The sequence below is a fragment of the Argiope bruennichi genome, chromosome 7 (assembly GCF_947563725.1).
Source record: "Argiope bruennichi chromosome 7, qqArgBrue1.1, whole genome shotgun sequence".
NCBI lineage: Eukaryota > Metazoa > Arthropoda > Arachnida > Araneae > Araneidae > Argiope > Argiope bruennichi.
In genome coordinates this window covers 101748202-101773552 of record NC_079157.1, presented here as the reverse complement: position 1 = coordinate 101773552, position 25351 = coordinate 101748202, and the positions used below count along the sequence as shown (strand labels likewise).

Below are 25351 nucleotides of genomic sequence, written 5' to 3'. Positions count from 1 at the left end.
CTTATAAACAGGGTAGAGAAACGACGCTATTCTGTTGAATGCGAACCACTCCGGCTTGTACGGCTCGCCAGTTTCTTCACTTTTTCTGATCTTCAATACCAGTCTCCTGAAAGTTGATAAAATATTATCTTTCTTTTGCTTCAAATCCATAACAGAGCAGTCGAAACTCAAGCTTTTCTGAATTCTTTTCCAAGCATCAAAAACGTGAGCAAACTCTTTATAGTGAGGATGCTTTGGGTTCCATATCACGGGTTCTCGCTCGTACAAGTCCAAAAACTCCATAACCATATCGTTATCCCAAAACTGGTATTCCAGGGCGGCCGGCATGACAACTACTCGAGGCCACAATTCCTACTAGCGGTGGGAACGGATGAGTGAGTTGACTTGTATGCCGTCTTACTATCCGTTGTTCAAAAAATGCACGGGGAAGGAAGTTTGGGTCACCCCGAGAAGAAAGTCGTGTACACTTTCCCTCGGCGGCCACTTTGAAGAATTTTTCCAATAGCGATTGTCTAGGAAAATGTGAGGTCGCACTTGTGGTCCATGGAAATATGACCAGCCCTGCATCTGGCACGGTGGAGGAGGGAGTTGTGGTTGATGTGGAGAGAAATACTTCATGCTAAAGCGGCGGTCCCACGACCGGTCCAGACGGCAGGCGGGCCACGCGTTCCCCGTTCGACCCCCTCTTACTCTCTGGGGTGCTTTGATGTTTGTACAGTTTACCGACAATTTGTCGGTAAACTAGACAGGCATCAAAGCACCCCAGAAAACCGCAAGAGGGGCTAAAGGGGGAGACGCGTGGCCCGCCTTACCGTCTGGACCGGTCATGGGACCGCCGCTTTATTCACCACTGCTAAATATTCATCTTGAGTTTTTCTTTTCTTCCGTTGTTCGATTTTTAATCTTTTTTTCTTTTCGGAAATAATTTTTAGTCACCCGTGGGAAGCAGTCTCCCTGAAACTTTGTCGCATACACTAATAAAGGTGTTTTCCCAGAGGACGCCTTGCTTGACAATTGCGTACACTAGTTACCAAATATTAACATTTGGCGTGAATTTAGCATTCTTTTACTGAATCTATGGTGTCATCCTTGGCGAGTTGTTTGGCGATCAAGCCGTGGCATGCGGTTAGCAACATTCGAAAATCGAAATCGTATTTTAGATGCAGTTTTCCCAATTTGTTAAAAGGAAGATGATAATTTACATCATGCATACTTTAAATATTTACATGATTTACGCTCTTTAGAACAAATTTACATGGCCAAATTTACGTCACATATAATAAGGTTCAAAATTTGGCTGTAGAGATTTTAGAGATTTTACTCACATATCTCGCCTGTATGGAAAAACGCATATTTTTTTCCCTCACATTAAAATAAAACATTATTTGAGTTATGGATAGTTTCATTTGAGAAAAATATTCCGGATAATAGGTGATGCCGCTAAAAAAATAATTTTACTAAGGGTTTTCATTCAAAATTTTAAAAAATCTTAAAATTTCGATTAGAATATTGCATGAGCGCATATATTATCGCCCAAAATTATTTTTTATGTCACTTAAAAATTTTAAAAAGTTTACAGTAGTTTTTTTATTATTCAAAAGTCACTTTATTGTGATATTTGCTGGAAATGATTTCCTTCGACTGAAATACGGAATCAGACCGACGAAAGAAATTCAGTTTTCTAATTATACAATATTGTTTTTGATGTAACAGATTTAAATGTCATAATAATGTGTATATTATATTTGTTTAATTTATGGATTCTCTTACAAAAGAAAAAATTTTTTCGCACAGGAAAATTCTAAGCAAAACGGTCTCTAATTACTTCTCTGATACTGCATTACACACAAATTAGATGTGTGTGTGTGTGTGTGTGTGTGTGTGTGTGTGTGTATATGGACCTTCAAGGTCATGAAAACTACATAAAAAACAATCTTTGATGGATTCACGAGCGACAAAACCCGTCAGTCCAACGGTTTAAAAGAAACTGCGGCAAAAATTTACAAATATGATTTAAAAAATTTAATTTTAAAAAGTAAGATTTTCATCAAAATCCGTTAATTTTATTTTTTTGATAAAATTCAAATCATTGAAAACAAATTATAATATTCAATTTTTCATTAAAAGATTCGGTTTAATTGAATTATACTGAAGTCCAATTTAAATCAACATATAGGCTGTTTTAAAATGATAACAATTGACATTTGAATCGGCACTTCCCTCCCAAATATCCAATCTCCAATAGCGAGATCGATTTCAAGTGGTAAGTACGACACATGTCGATAGTCAAGGAACATTTAAAAGCTCGAACGTCTAAATATAATATTTTTGCAGGAAAAAAAAATAATAATTACTTTTTCTCGTATGATTTGATTCTACATCTGCCCAGTTTATTTATATTTAAGTTACCATTTTAAAGCAACACGAAGTTATGTTGGAATGGACGTCGCAATTTTGAGCTATAATCAGATGATAAAGACAACACTTGAGCCGGCCATTCCCTCCCCCCAAACTTCAGCCAAATATTTCCCCATAGAATATTTGGCCCTAGTGGATTTAGTGTGCACAGGCATGCCTACAAGGTGCTCCTCGATAGAATTGAGCTACGAAAATGGAATTCAATTTTGAAGCCAAGACTTTACCACTAGAATACCATACCCTAATTTTATTTTATTATTATATTTTTTTATTTTGTTTCTGTGCAACATATAATGAATATAATAAGTAGTCAGTGGCGTAGCGAAAGTAAATGACGCCTGGGGCGTAATGTGACTATTTCGCTCCAGTCGTCATCAGGGATTTAACAGAATTAAAAGCGCCAGTGCAAGATGCTATCCCCCCCTTCATTAAGTTTGACATTAACAAAACAGTAGCACAAGTCAATAGTGGCGGATTTCTGACTAAGTAGTCGCCTAGGGTTGCAGGCAGAAAAACAAGGTACACTTACAATGAAATATTAAAACTATTATAGAATATATCAAAATATAATTAGGTACTAATTTATAATAAATGAATAATTAACATTTTAAGATAGTTGGTTATGTTACCTTTCATTTGAAAGGTACTGTAAAATAGCAGCTTTTCATATTATATTTAATTGAAATTCCTTAACTCTACTTAAAATCTATAATAATATTGTTACGAATCTGCGATGCGGCTTTCCAGCATAGTTGGTTCCATGGGAGGTCCCAAAGCTTGGCGACTATTTGGCGACTTGGCGACTTTGGCGTCAAAATAGATTATACCTGAAACATCGAGAATTTTACCAATCCGTCCAGTAGGAACGGAGATACGTCTCGAACGTTCCTGATTGGTTGAGAGGTTTCTAGCCCCGCCTCCTGAGACCTATAAAAGGAAGCACCCGCAGCTGCCGGGCAGCGGTGAATTGGGTTGCGAACCAGTGGAGTCGAAGAGTAGTCGTGAACCGACGGTGAGTCGAGTGGTTAACCAGTGGTGAATTCAGTAGTTGTGAACCGGACGGTGAGTCGAGTGGTGAATTGAGTAGTCGGAAGCGACAGAGAAAAGTGGTCGTGGACCAGTGGAATCGTCGTAGTTGTGAACCGACGGTGAATTGAGTTGTGGACCAGTGGAGTCGAAGAGTAGTCGGAAGCGACGGTGAAGAACTCGTCTTCCAAGGGCTAGCGGAGCAGCGACGGAATAGAGCTGCTGTGTATACTGTTGTATGCTTCACGTCTCGGCTGAAGATAATCGTCTTTTGTGCTGTTTATAGTTGTCGTCTTTGTGCTGTCCTGTGTGTCTTCGTGTAAATAAACGTCGTTGTTTTATTTTCTACTGCCGCCTGCTGACTGGGCGTTCTTCACACCATACCACTCCCACTATCCAAACGAACCCCCGGGAAATTTCGTAACAATATTTAATTAAAATTCCTTAACTGTACTTAAAATCTATAATAATATTATACTATACTAAGGGGGTTCCGCCCCCCCCCCGCTCGCTTATGCTTGCCAACCTCCAGGAACTTCTAATGCAGTTCCTATTGGATCGCTTCGCTCGCTCGCCAACTACTAAACCACTTTAGTCTAGCAAGATATATATTCAGATTCAATTTATTCCAAAGTATTGTTACGAAATTTCCGGGGTTCGTTTGGATAGTGGCGCTTATATGGTGTGAAGAACGCTCAATCACCAGGCTGTAGTAGAAAATGAAACAACGACGTTTATTTACACGAAGACACACAGGACAGCACAAAGACGACAACTATATACAGCACAGAAGACGATTATCTTCAGCCGAGACATGCAGCATACAACGGTATACATAGCAGCTCTACTCCGTCGCTGCTCCGCTAGTCCCCGGAAGACGAGTTCTTCACCGTCGCTTCCGACTACTCAATTCACCACTGGTTCACCACTCGACTCATCACTCCTGGGTCACGACTGCCCGGCAGCTGCGGATGCTTCCTTTTATAGGTCTCAGGAGGCGGTGCTAGACGCCTCTCAACCAATCAGGAACGTTCGAGGCGTATCTCCGTTCCTGCTGGACGGATCGGGAAAATTCTCGATGTTTCGGGTATAATCCATTTTGGCGCCAAAGTTGTAAAATAATCACCAAGTTTGTCGCCAAGCTCTGGGACCTCCTATGGCACCCACTATGCTGGGAAGCCGCATCGCAGGTTCGTAACAGTATGATAAAACAATGAAAGAAATAAAAAATGTTAAGCAAAAAGTAAACTCACAAAAATCACCTGCATCAAAGTTCAACACAAACAACCTTTCATTTAAATAGCTATATACATCCACCAAAGAAACAAATTAAAATAAAAATTGTGCTTTACTCGCAATTTTTCAAATTTGGGAACTATACCATAGAAACAGAATAAAAAAAATGATATTTAGAAAATAAAACAAGTTTGCCATTTGAATTTACTTCTTTTTCCCAGTAACATGCCTGGAAAAAGAACAGAGTCCTGACATAGTCCCACAACTATGCTCCTGCAGTTCGGAGACTTCGCTCCGTACACATGAACCTTTAACTCTGTCTCGTTCATTATGACTGAATCTTCTTAGGAATGATTCTTGAGCATTTTCGTTCGCCCTGTCTTCTCTTTTTCGACAATTTCGTTTTAAAATTGATATGGCACGACTTAAACTCATCGTAAAAAGATTTAGTCCGTTTTTTTTTTTTTTTTTTTTTTTTTTTTTTTAACCTTTAATTTTATGTTTAAAAAATTTTCAAACCGATGCAGGAAAAAATTAAAAATCTTCAAAGCGATCGCTAGAAATCTTATCAAACCGCATATTGATGTTCCCGGGGGAGGTCGAAGTGTTGCCAAACGGCTATTAACAAATTCGGCCTGATTTTGCGTCCACATAAGCGTTTTACATATATATAGATTTTCTTCATAAATGTACTCATAATAATATTAAATGTTATATTTATTTATTTGAAGGTTATTTAGTTTTCCTTATAATCTATCACAGTAATAAAATGCTTTCTTTTGAATATAAAAAAGCCATAAGTTATTAGTTATGGTTAATTTTCTAAGAATTTTATTACTTTAGTTGCTTTTTCCATGATGTATATTTTAAAAAATAAATAAAAACGCATGTGTGTGTGTGTGTGTGTGTAAACATATTTTAGCAGATACTTGGCCGAGAAGAAGACTTTTGAAAATTCTTTGAAAATTTGACATCGGAACAAAAGAGCAAAAGAGACCAACATTTTCCCTTCAGTAATTTTACTATGAGATTTTAATAGGGATTTCTTTGACACGTGTCGATTTAGGAAAAGGAATCTGAGGTATCTTTAAAAGAATGGAGGGAATTCATTACGAATTCTTATCCCTTCGCTCAGAACATGAGAAAATGCTTAAGTCATTAGTTTTCTAGAGCTTGTGTTAAATATAATTAAATAAAAAGTGGTAATTGGATCAGGAAATGAGTGAACATTTTAGAATGAAATTAATATGGCCTAAATTAAGATAAAAATTTGGAATTTAACTAAGATTTAAATTAGACTTTAAAATATCATTACATATATATATTAACAAAGTTACTAAAATAAAATGTTAAACTAAAATAAATAATTCAAATGTCAATTAAATAAGAAATGCTTTGAAATGTGAATTTATTAAAATAATGATCTCATCATGAGTACCACTTGGACTCACAAAATACCTTAATGTGCTATTGCAAAACACAAAATTTTAATCAACATATATCCCTGTAAGACAGGTGTCTGGAATATACATTCACCCTTGGCCCCTTATCGCTATGCCACTGTCAAGTATATTTTTGTCAGAAATTCAAAAAAAAAAAATGTCTGACCTGATTCCTTGTTTCTATTTCTTGTCTTGAAAATGAAATATTTTTAAGACTGCACTCATTCCAACATTGAAAATTTTCAATGTCGTTTTCATTTCTTTCTTCGATTTTATGTCTATTTAGAGGCGATTTCATGACCCAAGATCTGACTGCCCTGTCACTTAGGTCGAATGTGTTTAAGAACATCGTTTTACATACTCTAACCTTCTCATCACCCCTCTTCAGGTAATATTTAAATGAGATATTCTTACGTAAATTCTCAATATTAGTTGTTTTACGCCGATAGTCTGGTTTTGATTTGTCTACCAAAGATGCAATGACAGCTTTTTTTCCTTCCCAACTGTCTATGCCTTTCCAAAAGTGATGAAAAAGTTTTTGCCTCTCTGTTTCTACTATTTTTTCGCAGTTAAATCGCTTTGTATTCCTGCAGTTGCATCGGGGTTGCAGCTGTCTCTCTTTCCGTTCATTAACAAGCTTGTATTTACCATCCTCCAGCTTCTTCAAACCTACGTATTTTTCGCCCATTCTTCTTTTAGCTGAGTTTGCATTTCTCGCCCACTGTTTTGGATTTACATCTCCACCTGTTCTCCGTTTCTTCCTGGGAGCAACCGATGCAACCACGAAACGTCTTTTGTGTTTTTGAATACCTCTCTGATGTTCTTCATTATGACTCTGGCATTCTTCATTACGAATCTGATATTCTTTAGTACCATTTTTATATTCTTCTGCGTCTATCTGATAGTCTTCTGTATTTCTCTGAAATTTTTCAGTATCTCCCTGAAAATTTTCAGTACCTATCTGGCATTGCTTATTTCCTACATGATATTTTTCAGTATCTCCAAAATATTTTCTGGTATCTCTTTGATATACTCCAGTATCTGTCTGGATTTTTCCAGCACCCCTCTGAGATTCTACAATAGTTCTATGATTTTCAATAAATTCTCCTCGATCTTCCTTGGTGATAATATCATTTGAATCTTCTTCTAGTCCTACGGTTGTCTGTTTGCTCGAAAAAGCTTTGCTCCTTTTAGGAGAACTGACTTCTTCGTCATCAGATCTTGGATCTGACTGATATTCAATTGACTCCGAAAAGATCATTCTTTTCTGAAACAAAAACAAAATACTGTACTCATACCATTTATTTTAATAATTTAATATTGCTGCTATTCTACGACTTAAGGGCAAGTAACAGTCAGTAAAGATATTGGAATGAATACAAAAGTCCTACTAACACTAGATCCGAAATTCATAACGAATATCTTTGCTTTTCAGTAGACATAACAGTGTATAACAAAATTTCAATAAAAATCCCGCTGCTTGATTTTTTATAATTCTTGGTTATATTTAATTATAGGTATTAAAATATCATTCGCCGTGTTTGCTACACCGAATTAATATCTCCTCTATCAATATTCCTGACTACCTGATTATACGTGATTAATTATTTGTAGTGAAGTATAATATTTCCGGCAGACTGATTTTTAAACGTGTCACAACGACAAAGCATCCCCTCTATCAATATTCCTGATTATACGTAATTATATGTAGCATTCGCCGTAGAATGATCACAAATAATCGAATTGAACCAAGACGACATCTCCTCTATCAATATTCCTGACTACCTGATTATACGTGATTAATTATTAGTAGTGTAGTATAATATTTCCCCCAGACTGATTACTAAACGTGTTACAACGACGAAGCATCTCCTCTATCAATATTCCTGATTATACGTAATTATTTGTAGCATTCGCCGTAGAATGATCACAAATAATCGAATTACACCCAGCCGACATCTCCTCTATCAAGATTCCTGACTACCTGATTATACGTGATTAATTATTAGTAGTGAAGTATAATATTTCCCGCAGACTGATTACTAAACGTGTTGCAACGACGAAGCATCTCCTCTATCAATATTCCTGATTATACGTAATTATTTGTAGCATTCGCCGTAGAATGATCACAAATAATCGAATTACACCCAGCCGACATCTCCTCTATCAAGATTCCTGACTACCTGATTATACGTGATTAATTATTTGTAGTGAAGTATAATATTTCCCGCAGACTGATTACTAAACGTGTTACAACGACGAAGCATCTCCTCTATCAATATTCCTGATTATACGTAATTATTTGTAGCATTCGCCGTAGAATGATCACAAATAATCGAATTACACCCAGCCGACATCTCCTCTATCAAGATTCCTGACTACCTGATTATATGTGATTAATTATTAGTAGTGAAGTATAATATTTCCCGCAGACTGATTACTAAACGTGTCACAACGACGAAGCATCTCCTCTATCAATATTTCTGATTATACGTAATTATTTGTAGCATTCGCCGTAGAATGATCACAAATAATCGAATTACACCCAGCCGACATCTCCTCTATCAAGATTCCTGACTACCTGATTATACGTGATTAATTATTTGTAGTGAAGTATAATATTTCCCGCAGACTGATTACTAAACGTGTCACAACGACGAAGCATCTCCTCTATCAATATTCCTGATTATACGTAATTATTTGTAGCATTCGCCGTAGAATGATCACAAATAATCGAATTACACCCAGCCGACATCTCCTCTATCAAGATTCCTGACTACCTGATTATATGTGATTAATTATTAGTAGTGAAGTATAATATTTCCCGCAGACTGATTACTAAACGTGTTACAACGACGAAACATCTCCTCTATCAATATTCCTGATAAAATGAACTAATAAGATTTTTTATTGAAACTATCCAACATCAAGTCAAAGGTTTAATAATTACTTGTTCATTTAATAATTTATTCAAAATGAATAGAAATAATAAAAAAAATTAAGCAACAGAGATAGGCAACAGTACCCAAGTTACAGTAGAGTTGCAATGTAATTTAACTATTATGTACCCCCCCCCCCCACACACACACACACTTTCTCCCCGTCTTCTCAAGACTGGACTGATGATAATTGAGATCACGAATGATGTAATTTTGGCCTCAAAATAATCATCATTAATGAGCTGTAACTATGACAGAGACCATAAATAATGTTTATTTTAAGGGTTTAACAAAGTGTTGTCCACAGGAGAACACAATTATTCGAATGAAACGGGATCAAATCGATTCGGATATGTGAAAAAAAACCAGGAGGAGAGGCCTTCTAAAACTTTTCTCGCATACCTTCTAATAATACCTAATCTCATGCTAGAAACTGCCTTACATGGCATTGACGTGCAATAGTTATGAAATATTAACTTTTGGCGTGAATTTAGCGATTTTACTGAATCCATCGTGTCATTCTTGGCGAATTATTTGGCAATTAATCCCTGGTATGTGTTGATAGTACCTAAAAACTGTATTTATGTTTTAGATATGTTTTTCTCAACCGATTGGAACAAAAATTTGGTACAAATTTAGTGAATTGCACTTGCGGTTATAAAGTCCCGCACCAAACATGATATATTTAAGTCATTGTGTTTTTGAACTATCATGTTTACATATTTCTGAAAGTACAGACCGACAGACAGTCAACTTGTCATTGAATTTGGTAGCTATACTACAGATATTAAATCTGTGCACCGAATTTTATCTATCTAGCTCTCACCGTTTTGTACTTACAGGCGAAAAGCCAGACAGACGAATTTCTTCAGAACAGATTTTGCTCCGTTTGACGGAAATCTGCAAATTTAGCGTAAAGACCGTATACCAAATTTCAACCGTCTAGCACAAACCGTTTTTGAATCATCTTTGTCACAGATAGACAGACAGAAGGACATTTTTCAAAAATGTGTTTTTCGAAACGTGGAGATTCATCAAAATCTCGAGGCCACGGTGGCCTAGTCGTAAGGCCTCGGCTTCTGAACCGGAAGTTTTCAGGTTCGAGACCCGATTCCACCGAAGAACCGTCGTGTAAGGGGGTCTGTTGCACGTTAAATTTGTCCTGACCAAACGTCCTTCCGCTGGTGTGGTGTGGAGAGGGGGGTGCCAGCTCAGGTGTCGTCCTCGTCATCTGACAAGGTTCAAAATGACGAGGTCCGTCCCAAAGTAGCCCTAGTGTTGCTTCAAACGGGACGTTAATATAACTAAACTAAACTAAATCATCAAAATCTCGAGCTCGAATTTTTTGCCGATCAACTATACTTTTTCTATACTACGCATATAAAAAAAGTAAAAAAAAATAATAATAATAATAAATAAAAGAGCAAATTAAATAATGTTTGAAATTTATTACATGTATGTAAATATGTCTTTTCTATCTTTATTCTCTCAAAGTTGATGGTTGGAGTTTCGGATAACTAGGATTCGGATAATTGCAATTCTACTGTAGTTAAAATATAAATAAACAACTTTTAGACTGTTAAATTCTTAATAGGTATAGTGAACCAAAGGTATGTAGCATTAAAAACAATAAAAATTCTATATAAAAATGTTTCAAAACATTTCTAAATTCAAATGTATCTTACCTTATCTCAATCCGGGTAGATCTGCGATTCTAAAACACCTGCACTAAGAACCAGACAAATATTCCTTCGTTTCGTAGTTAAAACGATCAGCTACAAAAACATAGAACCTTTTGGCGACTGACAGTTGGATTGTGATCTTTTTAGACATATGCTAGATGTTTCAACGCAATTTGACATCTGGCTGTACTGTTCGTTGGATCAGCTGAACAAACGCAAGATTCTGCCACCAGGTGGAATTCACAAAATGTCACATCCTCGCTGTCATAACAAAACGTCGTATGTCAAATTAAGTAAAGAATTTTTATTGATGCGTAGCTCTAGTACGGATAGCAGCATCTGCTCTGAAACTGATGTTTGTGATGTGAGAGTACTATCTGCTGTCAAATGAAATATCTCGCTCGTTGTTTCAGCTGCTACTTCAAAACATAACAAGTGACGTAAATACGGATTTGACCTCTGACATTTAAATGTAAAAGCGACGATAAGCAATAAGAGAAGTGAAAATTGATTTTTTTTTTTTTTTATCTTACAACCTTTTGCAATTTGTGTGGCAATATCGATTATTAGCAGATTACTCCAAAATAGCTGAACTCAAATTATCCGAATTAAAGAGAGATCAGATCGATTCGGATATATGAAATTTCGGATGATTGAAAAAAAAGTTTTAAAAAATCAAGCAACGTAGCCATTAGATATCGAATAAAATTAAATTAATGAAATAAGATTTAATAAACATAAGTTGTTAAATTTAATTTTAAAAATTGTAAATAATCAGGGGGAGGAGGAGCAAAAAGTGTAGAGATGTTCAGTGTGCCATTGGGGGGGGGGGAGGAGCAACATGAAGACAAAACATTAGTACATTTATGTAACTTTTTTTAAACTGAAGTATATGAAAACATGAACAATTTTAACCATGCCCCGAGTGCCATTTAAATTTGGGGTTTACAATCGGGGGCGAAAACGCATATTACACTCCAAGCGCATTTTTCCTTGTTACGCCGCTACATGTACCCAATTTCATTTGTTAAAAATAGCCTCCATCAGTAAGGAAAGAACGCATCAAGGCCACTGATTAATCCAAGGCCAATGGCATTTTCCCCATTTACCTTTTTTTCCCCCACCTAAAATCTGTTTAAATAATTAGTATTCGAATAGTTGGAATTGTGTTGTAATTGAATACTGTAAAGTAAATTAAAAGTCATTTTCAATCTCTTTTCGTGGCAAGGTCTCGGTTTTGATGCCGAAGGGTTCAAAGTCCAAAACCTGGTTTCATAAAAAAAAAAAAAAAAAAAACGTTGTTTAACAAGATTTGATAAATACTAAATCCCACGGGGTCAAATCAAATAAATTCCTGTTAATGTGGCATGTGAGTAAATGCAGCAGGTGCCAGCTCATGTGTTTCCTCGTCATCTGATTATAGTTCAAAATTATGAATTCTGCTTAAAAATAGCCCTTGTGTTTAAAATATATATAATTAATTAAACTCGGTAAATAAACTAAAAATTAATAAAAATTAAATAAAAATTAATAAATTAAACTAAAATATGATAAGTTAACTTAAAATATAGCTAAATTAAAATCAATTTTCTAGAGATTCTTCGTCTGAGTAGGAGAAAAAAGTTTGGATAATAATAATAATAATACTTTTAATAACAAAATAAAGTCATCCTCGTGAATTCAAATGTTAGCACAAAATTACTGAAGACCGCTGCTATTAATTAATCAAATTTTGAAAATCGAAGAGCGAAAGTGGTTGCTGTCAGATTCAACAAAAATAATCAAAATTGGAGGCACAGTTGTTACCAATACCAGAAGCTGAGATTCAAACGTGGAAACGGTCGAGGAAGGATAATTTCAATACGGAAATTTAGATTTTTGCTGATCTTTCGAAACTCTTTAACTCATTAGCTCTCTATTTATAGCAAAGTTGTATTTTATTTCTGTAACTAAACTTAATCATATTTTATTGCTTCTTTCTAGTTTTGCATAGTAAATTGATATTCATTCCCAATTAAATAGGTTTCATCTGATGTATACTGTCCATTAGCCATATTTTGAAGTTAAAGCATCGTCATTTTGAAGTACATTTTTGTATTTCTTTTCCGATTTCTTTTGAAAATAATACAAGGAATTTGAATGCAACTTCTTTAAAATTTTATTATCTCTTTAAAATGTTTTATAAATATCAATGAAAAAGATTTTCTACCCTAAAACCCCAAAAAAGGCAGTTGCGATGTTTATATAACAATAATAACTGAACCTTCTTAGCAAAATAAATGAAATTTTATTTGACAATTATCTTAACCCTTTAAAGGATCATTTTTTTCTAGTCATATTATGTTAAAATATTTTTTGGCTTGAAATTAGAATAAGAAAAGGGATTCATTTAGCTTATTAGATTAATTAATTAATCAAATTAAATTTATTTGGTTAATTAATAATTAAGTAGCAAATCAAGACACATCATTTTGTGTAAAAGAAAGAACTAAAGCATCTGAGTTTCTGTCTTTCTAAAAAAATTTGTCAGAACTTATGCCAACCTACATAAATTCATACAAAGATTGATAAAATTGGTGGGAAGCATACTTCTTACGGCCCTAGAAAGGGTTAATCGGGATGAATTTAGAGACTGTGATCTAGAGGTAAGATCTCGAAATTGGAGTCCGAAGGCTCTAGGTTCGATATCCAGTACCATCAAAGAACCGTAGTGGAAGCAAACCTGGAATACATTAAACATTTGACTCCAATGGATAGCACTGGGATTAAATGCTTTCCTTTCTTGTATGACTCATGCCTTTAGAAGAAGGGGGGGGGGGACTCCAGTGTCGTCCTCGTCATCTGACTGCGGTTCAAAATTACGAGGTTTAGTGTTGCTTTAAAACGGGACGTCGATATAACTAAAATAAACAAAATTAAACTCATGCATTTGGAAGGAGAAGCAGCTCAGGTGCCACTCCCGTCACCTGACCACAGTTCAAAAGAATGAGACCCGACACTTAAATAGCTCTAGTGTGCTTCAATATGGGAAGTAAATATATTAAACTTAATGTTATTAAAAGAAATTTACTGAAAAAACGTACTTTACTTAATGCCAATCAGTTAAGTACGTTTGCAACATGTAAATCCAAATCATCATTTTGGCGCTGTCGATGTGTCATTTTTAATCTAATAAAAGTGAAATCTTTTTTCGCTTTGTTATGATCCATTTGCAAAATTTACTATACAACCATCTATATTGCGTTCGACATGTGTATGCGTCATCGTTTGTCTTTAAAAAGGAGGATTTATGGGACTTTTAAAAATATATATTCCGCAATTAATAGGTTAAAAAGAATCGGCCTTTATTATTTCTAATATCCAATCTGCAAATAGTATGACCCTTCAAATCACGTGAAATTTAGTTCAAGACAACATGTGGCTTAACCGCAACTTCCGGAAGGTCAAGGTTTTATACTAAGACAAGACCGAAGATGATGTCCGCAGGGGCAGCATTAGGTATCACGGTGCTCCAATAGGAAAAAATATGAGAAATATATATGGGGAAAAAACTTTACACTACAACGGCCACCCATCTTCTTTCTATATTTTCAAAGTTGGTGAGAAAGAAGAACCGATCTTGAAGAGGAAAATAAGGAGGGCAGAAAATTCCTTCGATATTTTTTTGTATTTTTTTTTTTTTTTTTTTTAACAATGAGAGCAGATTTATTTTAATTATAATTTATCTGTGCAGAATTTTTTTCTTTTCTTATTATCGGTGCATAATATATTTGAATAATATATATATATATTCTAGAATGTTAATTTAATCATGACCCTAAATCAGCCGGTAGAAAAGAATGCTTCAGTTTCTTTCAGATGTAGTTGGAACCATCCCCCCCCCATCCAGATTCTTAGAAAAGAATATTTCTTCTAAATGCTTACGAATATGGAACCTCTTACAATAGAACCCATGCCACTTTTCCTACTTGTTTCAACTCCTAGATACATAACTGAACTGAACCAAGAGTAGATTACGTTCTGGAAACCGGGGCGCAAAGGGGAGTAGTTGGTCCAATCAGCTAAAGGCTGGGTGAATGTTTAATCTGAAGTCAAAGATCAAACGTTTTCCGTCAGCGTGGCGGGAAAATTCAGGGATGGAATTGGTTATACACTGTGTCCCGTTGTGAAACAATTCGAGGGTTATTATGGGGTGGACTTCGCACTTCTGATTCGAGACGACGGAAGTGACACCCAAGTTGGTACTCCCTCTCCAAACTTCTAAACACACCCCAAAGGGAGAATGCATGCCTGGTGCCCGTCAGAATGTCAGACGGGCAGCAGACATGCATATTTAATGGAATCTGTTTCAATTCAAAAACCATCCAGCCGCAAATCTCAGACTTTATCATCAATACACCGCTAACCCTAGTTGACATCTCAGATATCGTCCTCGTAATCTGATCATTGTTCGAGGCTGCAGTGGCCTAACCCATAGGGCTCCTCATTTAAAGCATGATTCCATTCAAGATCCGTTGTGTGCTCACCCCTAATTAGCCAGTCTCCTCCCGTTGATATGAAGAAGGAATACCAGAACAGGTATCGCCTTCGTCATCTGAAAAAGGTTCAAAACTGCCCCAAAATAGCCTTAGTATTGATTCTACAAGATTGCTAATGTACATAACTGACCACTGATCAAAAGTACGTGAGAAGCCCCAAAATAGCCATCGTATTATGTAACTAATTAACTAAAGCTGACTTCATCATCTTTCAACACACACTCAAAATATCATTCTAAAACTCTAATCAACCAGCCCATCAAGTCTGTGAGGATGATTACCAGCTATCAATCTCGCATTCTCGCTCGAAAACTTAAATTCATCTTACCTTGCAAGCTTTCCAGTAGTCGTTATGTCTACTTTTGAAGCGTTCGATCCAACCATTGGAAGCCGTGAATTTCTCAAAACCTAAGTCTTTGGCAATAGCCATCGCCTGTCGTCGCAACGTGAACCCATTCACAGGCAAATTCAAATCCTTCGCGTACTCCATCCACAGAAGCAATTTTCCCTCTATTTCCTGAAATGGGGAAGTCCTCGATTTTTTCCTCATGCTCGAATACGAACCGAACTTCTTCATGGATTCTGAAATGGCGTCTCGCTTTGCGACAATCGAATGCAAGGTAGTTCTGGAAAGATTGAACCTCCTAGCCAGCTCAACTTTCGATATAAATGGATTCTCATCATATGCCGCAATAATGTCAGCTTTTTGCTTTAAAGTCAAAGCTTTACGTTTATGTACAACAGGCATTTCTATATAATCGCCCAGATTATCTCCGGCAACCGGATCATACGCCGAAGCTGAATTACTGTTATTATCTTGTTCTTCGGCTTTATTATCCTCTATATCCAGCTGGTTATCCGGCGTCACTATTTCGTCTCCCATTTTAAACGATTCCGTAATAAAAGTATCTTCAGACGATTTTATAAACAAGATCAACGAGCAGACGATTAATTTTCCAACTGGAACGAACGCTTACAGCGACGTGACGAAAAACGCTGAGAATGTTCCATAAGCTTCGACATTGTGGCGCCACTATAAGCAGGACGACGGTAGACTGACGTAATAAATGACGCTACATACGGGTTAGTCTGACGTCACAACCGATGCGGATCGTTTACGCCCATTCGGCGACTTTAGCTCGCGGGGTTCAACTCGCCTCTTATCGCAAATAACAATCGATTGGATTGAAATGTTTTATTGCAAACACAGCTATTTTATACAATAAGCTGAAAGTCATTGGAAACAATTACTTTGCTGATATTGGTAGTCATATGACTAAAAATAACTGTAAAGGAAAAAGTGTATCCATAGAGAAATTCTTAGATCAAACTGATAACGACAATTCCTCATTAAAATATTATTTTGCGCAGATTACGAACAACAATAAATTCTCTTTTCTATAATGTGTAAGAACACGAATGTGTAAGAAGAATAAATAAAAATGGAATATTCTATAATTTAATCTAAATCTGCACAATTTTATTTCCGAATGTAGTTTTGAAAATCTAATTTAAATTGAGTGAAATTAATAAAGAATATTGAATTAGAAATCAATCAATGCCAAAAACTATGATTATTAATAAAAAAATTATAAAATAACTTGATGTCAAAAATTGTACAAGCAAATTATTTCATTGATTAATTATGGAGTAAACTAATAAAAATTAAATAGTTTTATAATTAATTAAAAATAAATTGATAAAAATATAAAATTAATATAAAGAATTAAAAAAATAATATTTCGAATTTCATCTCGCCATTTTTCTTCAACGATTTTTTCTGCAGAATTTTTTTCAAGTTTGTAAAGTAAAAGCTATGGAAACAAAAATTCACAATGTTTAAAAACAAACATCTGTATAAACGAAAAAGTGAAAAATTTTCACACGAAAAAAGTTTACATAAAAAAAGTGTACAAATTGAATTTTCTTCAAATTTTGCTGCAAATGCTATGAAACATTTAACTATAATTCTCAATGACTATTATACTCTGAAACATAACTAGTATTTAATATTCTGTGCATTAAATATTTTGTTACATTAAAAATGTTAGATATGAGCGAATTTTTTCCGAAATAGTTAAGCAGTTCAAGATAGTTACATGATAAAATAAAATTAAACTTTCTGGCTGGATTTTATGCAAATAAAAGTTTTTTTACATGTCATATTCTTTTTTACATTCAATCTTTATTTTTTATTTATTTATTTATTTATTTGCTGTCTAGAAGATGCTTATCTCATTTTTGTATCTTTTTCAATTTTATTCTTTGAAATTTAAGAAGGGAAATAATCTGCTCGAAAAAGAATAAATAAAATAATAATACTTGATTCTGTAATTTTTTTTGGGGGGGGAGGGGCGATTCTGTGTTTTATTTTTATTTATATCTTAGAGAGAAAACTTTCTCTTTTACATAGATGATAGAGTTACATATTTAAATTAAGGATTATCATTATTTTATACCCCTGTAAAAGGAAATTTGTGTAAAATAGTTTCAAAATAGAATTATAATAAAAAAGAAATATTTGATAAAAAAAAACAAAAATAAAATAGAAAATGAAACTATTTTTGTACGGTGTGTAAACTAAAAAATAATTTACTTTTAGTTAGAATACACTCTTTCAGTTTTATTTTACCACTTCATTCATGTGATGTTTTTCGTCTATCAAAAATTATTTATTATTTTTTATAGCATGTGTTTTCATTATTTGCAAGATATTAAAAAAATCGTGTGTGGATTAAACAAACAAAAAATAATAATAAGGTATTATTTTTATAAACACAGCCATACTGCCGCTACATACCGAGTTTGAGGGTTTCGATATATAGAAATTTTCTATATATATTGATAATAAAAAACTCGATTTATAGAAATTTTCTATATATATTCATAGTAAAAAATTCGATTTATAGAAATTTTCTATATATATTGATAATAAAAAAAATTCGATTTATAGAAATTTTCTATATATATTGATAATAAAAAATTCGATATATAGATATTTTCTATATATCGATGAATAAAAAATTCGATATATAAAAATTTTAATATGTAGAAAATTTTGCTGTCCATTCTTCATCATTTTTTTTACTAAAATATAATGCATAGTTAATTGTTCAAGGATAAATTTATACATAAAAAGAATATTACCTTTTCTAGAATGCCATGTCGTTTTTTAAACTTATCGAGCCATCCTGAACTGGCCAAGAAGTTCGAAATTCCTAAATTCGCAGCACATTCCGTCGCTTTATCTTTAATGAGAGACCCAGACACAGGTATATTCTTGTCTTGTACCATTTTCACCCATTTCAACACTGCCTCATCGATTTTGTCAAACTTCAAGGATTTAAATCGCTTCCGGTCTCCTCCGACGATTTCAAAGGTCTTCATAACCGTATCGCGATTTCTCAAAATTGTTGATACCGTGCTCGTCGAGATATCGTACTTTTTTGCCACGTCTTTATTTTTCATCCCATTTTCCACATCTTTTACTAAACTGAACTTCTCTCTCAAGCTTAAAGATTTTCTTTGAGGGGGCATGTTCTCTCTTAGAAATTCAGAGCAAAACTGAATTTAAAGTAAAAATCTTACTCCGGGTTAGGATTCGTCGAACAGAAGCTAAGAATAACACATGACTCACCGACAAGCGCTTATTGCTTTTTCGTAAAGAACCTTCCGGTCTTCCGGGAATTTTTATTGGAGTAAGAATCGATGAAACGGTTTTTTTCCTTTATTTATTTCCTCTCTTATGAACGAAAGCCATTGGCTCCTTTTTGACTGCAATGCGTAAATTTGGTTTCTTATTTTTATTCGATATATAGAAATTTTATTCGATATACAGAAACTATTTTTCTAATATCAATCCTAGGATCTCTACAAAGTTCGTTATGTAGAGATTTTTGGTATACTGAACACTGTATATTTTCAACTATGTTTATATTTTCATTTCCAGTTTAATACAAAATTTCGTCTGCTGATTCGTATTCGTGATTAGAATTCTAATAGCATTGTTTATTCCGTTTTTAATCCTACAAAGCAGACGATTTTTTTTCTTTCTTCGTAACTTATAACCTGAATACCGTTTTTTTTTTTTTTTTTTTTTGCCTAGTTTTTTCCAACTCAAAAATTTCTTGGAGCTGGAAAATCATCGAGAAGAATAAATATAATTAGAGAACTTTTCTACATTTTATTTGAAAAATTGTTTATTTTTATGGCTTTGGGTTCAGTTGGCGATTATAAGATTACGATTGGTTGGCGATTATAAGAATAATATATTTATTTAACGATTTTCAGATTACGCCAAGATCGTGGAGTTCTATTATTCATAAGAAGTCAAAATTTCGCCAAGATGGTTGGCGACTTCGTTAAGCAACGGCTATCTTTTTTGACGATTTATCGCGAAGGCCGTAAGTATACAAGTGCACAAAGCCCACAAGGATATTAAAAAAATAAATTCATCATGCCATATTATTAAAAACTTTCTCTTATGTTATATTTTAATCGACATGTTTCAATCTCATATAAGACGGAACTGCACTGCACCACTTTTATGTTGAAATCAAAAATAATAAATAATTAAAGTGTTAAGTTACTGAAAATGTATAGTAAAACCTTAAATAATGAAAGCAGTCATGATTTTCACGCGATATTGACAGGTGATAGGAAGCATTAAGAAGGTTATTAAAATAACACAATAAAAATTGGTATCTTAATATGAAATTTAAAAATACTTTAATGAAGAAACAAAGAATATCAAGTTATGCATAAAAGATTTCATCGAAATCGCTCGCAACTAACAATCCATATCAATATTACGAAGTCACGCTTTTAATAACTGATCTACTTAATTTAACATTTTAGCAAATTTTTAATTTAAGCTAGTGCTGCAGCTCAGGCATCTACCTAGGACCACTAGTAAGAGAAGTAGTAATAGTCATAAGTAATATGTCGATTAAAAAACTTCTTTTAATTGCCTAATAAATAAGTCTGTAGCAAATATAAATTCTATGAATTATATAATATTAAGATCATATTGTTACGAATCTGTGAGGCGGCTTCCCAGCATAGTTGGTTCCATGGGAGGTCCCAGAGCTTGGCGACAAACTTGACGACCATTTGGCGACTTGGCAACAAATTTGGCGACTTTGGCGCCAAAATAGATTATACCCGAAACATCGAGAATGTTCCCTCGAAGTTACGCCTCGAACGTTCCTGATTGGTTGAGAGGCTTCTAGCCCCGCCTCCTGAGACCTATAAAAGGAAGCACCCGCAGCTGCCGGGCAGTGGTGAGTCGAGTCGTGGACCAGTGGAGTCGAAGAGTAGTTGGAAGCAACAGTGAAGAACTCGTCTTTCAGGGACTAGCGGAGCAGCGACGGAGTAGAGCTGCTGTGTATACTGTTGTATGCTGCACGTCTCGGCTGAAGATCATCGTCTTCTGTGCTGTATATAGTTGTCGTCTTTGTGCTGTCCTGTGTGTCTTCGTGTAAATAAACGTCGTTGTTTTATTTTCTACTGCCGCCTGCTGATTGAGCGTTCTCCACACCATATAACTCCCACTATCTAAACGAACCCCCGGAAATTTCGTAACAATATTAATACTTTATCAAATATAATTGGTCATGTTTCTATAGTCTGATTATGTTCATTTAGTCACTAGAATTTCATTAAAGTCGAATTTCTGCTTCTACAATATTCAGTAGAAATGGAGATACGACTGTGATTATAGTTTGGATTGATATTAGATTAACAATGTTAATGCATTTTCAAAAAGTTAATAAAATAAAAATGATTAACCTAAAATAAATCATTAAAATGTTACAAATGTGAAGAATTTTATTGACTAATTTATTAAGAGAGGAATATGCAACAATAATAATATGCAACAAAATTCTTAAACCCGCTACTGATTTAAACTAAATTAAATCACTAAATGCTGATTAATATTTCGTTTTGATAATCATGAAAAGATGTTTTTTTAATATGTATATCATGTAAAAAATAATAATGTCATAAAATTTTAAAAAATTGAATCATATGTGTTATTTTATGATCCCCTTATTTACGAATAAAAGCATTTAATTATAGCAATAGATTATAAAAAATAATAAATTATTAAATTTAAATTTATAGAAATAATAAATTTCAAATAATAATAACATTTAATTTTTTTTTTTTTTTTTTTTTGCAGGACCTGTCTATCGAAATAAAACACAATCAGTGTGAAATAAATAATAAATATTTTAGTAATTATAAATAAGTAATTAATTAACTTTATAATTTATTTAAAAATGGATTCAATAATTTAAAATAAACTTACATTATAAGCTTAATATTTTATAACTTATAGAATTGATAGTATTTATAAATTTATTTGGCAACAAGCGTAATAATAATCTTGTTGCTCTCGACACAACAGCCCTAGTCAGAAATCCGACATTACAACCAACATTTTCACAACAAATTTCCAAGATCTTTTCATATATAAAAGAAAAATACATTCTGGCAGAATATTAGAAGAACAAAGAAGTAGAATTTTAAAAGAATTATATTTCACAAAACAAAAAATGTGATTATATCTAAAGAACTTTCTTTGTATAGGATTTGCATAAAGACTTGACCCAATTTAAAAGGTACTTCGAGACGAACTTCTGTATAGTCTCAGAATTTCATATAAAAATAGTGGTTAAAAAAATTATGCCACACAATAATTTAATTACTTTAATTAATTTCTAATAAAAACTGATAAAATATATACGAATCAAGATGAGATATTAAATTTTATGAAATAAATAAAAGAAAAATACATTTTATGAAATAAATAAAGGTGAAATTTTACATCTTTAATTCCCAACGAGATTTTTTTTAAATTATTATCACAAATATCTTTGAAAAAAAATTGATTTTAAAAGAATTATTTTTGTTATATTCTTTACATATAGATTTACGAAATTGCAATTAAATACAATGTGCTGCAAAAGGTTAAACTCAAAGCACTAGTAATTTTTTGATTAAATAACGTCTGCTGCACTTCAACAATCCGTGAATTTCATAATTGCGAATATTCTTTAAGAAGAACAGCTTAGTTTTTACTATAAAAAAATGAATTGCGTTGTACAAAAATATTCAGAATTTTTATTCGCCATGTTTTTCTATTTACATCAAATTGAACTTCAAGAATGTTCGGCAACCTGAGTACCAGGAATTTCACATATTACAGAAGCAGCTGATCGTTACTGACAAATGTTTATTCTGCAGAGAATGGAGAGGATTACGAATTTGCAAATAAATCGTCTGCCTATTTTGCAAGCTTTCTTCGTTTGACTCGAAGCGTAGTTCGAACGTCAGCATTGTTATCCGATATCGTCATTAGTCGAGAAACCAAACTTTAGCGATAGCCCATAAATATTTTGGAACATGATTCTTTAACGCTGTGTTGAAATATTTCAGTATATTTATGTGTGTTTTGTTTGGAATAGAAATTCTTTTCGTGAATTGCGACCTGTTTTGTCATCTTATGCGAAGTTGTAATTTCATCAAATCCCGCGCTTAGAAAAGCTCACGTTACTCTCCAGATATTTTGCTCATACTTCCAATACATTAGATAATCACTTTATGAATATACGAATGCAAATACGTACGAAGATTGTGTAGACTGGAAAAAATTCGTAAAATGGAATTGTTCGTCGATTGATTTTTATCTGTTTGTATTTCCAATACACTGGGTGATCAGTTTACAAATATAATCCATTTAAAGACTGTGTCTGTTTCCTTTTTTTTTTTTTTTTTTTTCTTCTTCTTCTTCTTCTAATTTGTAATAATAATAATACCACATTCGAAATATTTCGGAACTTAAATTTACGATGGAAAAATAAAAACAATTACAATTTGTTTATTTGTTCTTATTTCCAATCATCAATTTACGAATATAATCCGTTTAAAGGCTGTTAGTTACAAAAATGGTTCATTACGAATTGTAAAGTTGCTTCCCTCGCAGTTTGTTGGTAAGAAAGAGAAATTTACAGATTACCAACAGATATTGAGTGGATACTGGCTCATTGACCCTGGGTCTTGGCGACAAAACTGAAGGACCCAGAATATTCGAGAATCGAGGCGCTAACTTCATTAGGACTAGAGTTCCACCGTTTGTTCTAGAATATTCAGTGCCCTGTCACGGGAGCTATAAAAAAAGTAGTCTTGATCAACAGCGCGTTCCCTTTAAGGACTCTTTATATAAAACAAAGACATAAAATAAATCATTAATAAGGTGATTAAGTTAGAAATTTATTGACGTATGAAATTAAATCTAAAAGTTTATTTAAATATGGATACCATAATGTATATTGTCTAAAACCACAAGATCCATCTCTGACGACATATACAATTTTATATGTCATCAAATCCACTATTAAACCTTACTGCTCAACCAACTCTAGCTGAAATTATACTATTAGATTTTAGTGTCGTCTACAATTAATTGACCTCAATCACTAAGTTAGTTAATTAGCATTATTCCGAAGTACTTAATGATATTTATTTTTTTTTCTCTTGTTTGTTTCATTTAAAAGTGAATTCTTCGCTTCTTTGTAATTTTGACAACATTATCTCTTAAAACGTATTATTACAGTAAAACTTGTTATATGTTGCATTCAAGGGACGTATTAACAAAAATGACATACTTTCGAAATTTCGGTTCAAAATTCGATTAATTACTCATTTTGGCTTAACATATTATGGGTCCACTTATTAAACCTCTCGGTTAAAAGTAAAAAAATTCATAGTCAAATGGTCACAATGTACGGGATTAACATAAATGAATGGCTGGGTTTTAAAAATTTGTATTTTCAAAACTATCACACATCATACAAATAGTGAAACATGAAAAAAAGGTCTAAATTTTTGTTTTTAACTTCTTTCAATAGATATCATTTATCTGGGGATATTGGTAATGCGGTTATTTTCACAACTACGTGAGGATAATACAAATTTTATCTTTCAGCAAAATAGAGCCGTATCATATTGGAATTTGGATGGTTGTATACTATCTAAATGAGGAACTTCCACATATTGGATTGGATCTGCCAATAACATTTTTTTTTCTTACATCACATGGTCACTAAAAATTGAAAATTTTACTTGATGTGATTTCTTTTTAAGAGGAAACATCAGACATATTTTCTATAAGCCCCCTTAGAAGAAAACAATCAACGAACTTAACCCTTTCTAGGGCAGTGGGAAGTATGCTTCCCACTAAATTTATCATCTTTGTATGAAATTATGTAGGTTGTCATAAGTTCTGATAAATTTTTTTTAGAAAGACAGAAACTTAGATGCTTCAGTTCTTTATCTCACACAAAATAATGTGTCTTGATTTGTTACTTAATTATTAATGAACCAAATTAATGAATGAATCAAATTAAATTGATCTAATAAGCTAAATGAATCCCTTTTCTTATTCTAATTTCAAGCCTAAAAATATTTTAACATAATATGACTAGAAAAAAAATGGCCCTTTAAAGGGTTATAGAACACACTAATATGGCAACATTACGCCCCATTTATGTAAAACTTCAAAATGCGTGGTTTGAGCTTGATTAAATATTCAGAGGTTCACACATTTCGCATTTATAACTGAAAAAAAATGGAACATTTTTTTTTCATGTATCTCTTATTGTATTATGTATAATAGTTTTGAAATTAATGAATGTTTAATATCTGTAATTCAGTTAAGCTTACCTTACAAAATATATTCAATGATCTAATCAATTCATCTGGTTTCGAAAATTTTCGTTTCAAATTTCAGTTTAAAATAATAATAATTAATACTAATAAGAAGAAAAAAAATTGCAAAAAATAAAATACAAATTGCATTGTTCTAAGACTAAAATAAAACGACTGAAAATGGATAAAAATAATCTACATAATGTATTTCATAATTATATTTTCATGGTTATAATTCCCGCGAATATTAATTGGATTTAGAATATTTGTAATTTTAAGCAATCTAACTTTATTTTAAACTAGCCGCCTTTGGCGACCAGCTGGTTCGCCAATCCTATTGCTCGTTAAAATTTTAA

General features: G+C 33.3%; 1 protein-coding gene across 2 annotated transcripts in view; it reads right to left on the bottom strand.

Annotated features, from left to right (window-relative positions):
- LOC129974965 (uncharacterized) overlaps positions 1-18818 on the bottom strand; it is a 55844-nt gene extending 37026 nt beyond the window's left edge. The window contains exons 1-2 of one of the 2 annotated variants that reach the window (XM_056087784.1): positions 18429-18818; positions 6289-7389 (exon numbers count right to left, since the gene is read on the bottom strand). In XM_056087784.1, coding sequence (XP_055943759.1) covers positions 6289-7389; positions 18429-18818 — 1491 coding nt within the window. Of the gene's footprint in view, positions 1-6288; positions 7390-10746; positions 11107-18428 lie in introns of those variants that run through there. The other variant, XM_056087785.1, reaches the window with a different exon arrangement.
- Positions 18819-25351: the final 6533 nt, after the last annotated feature.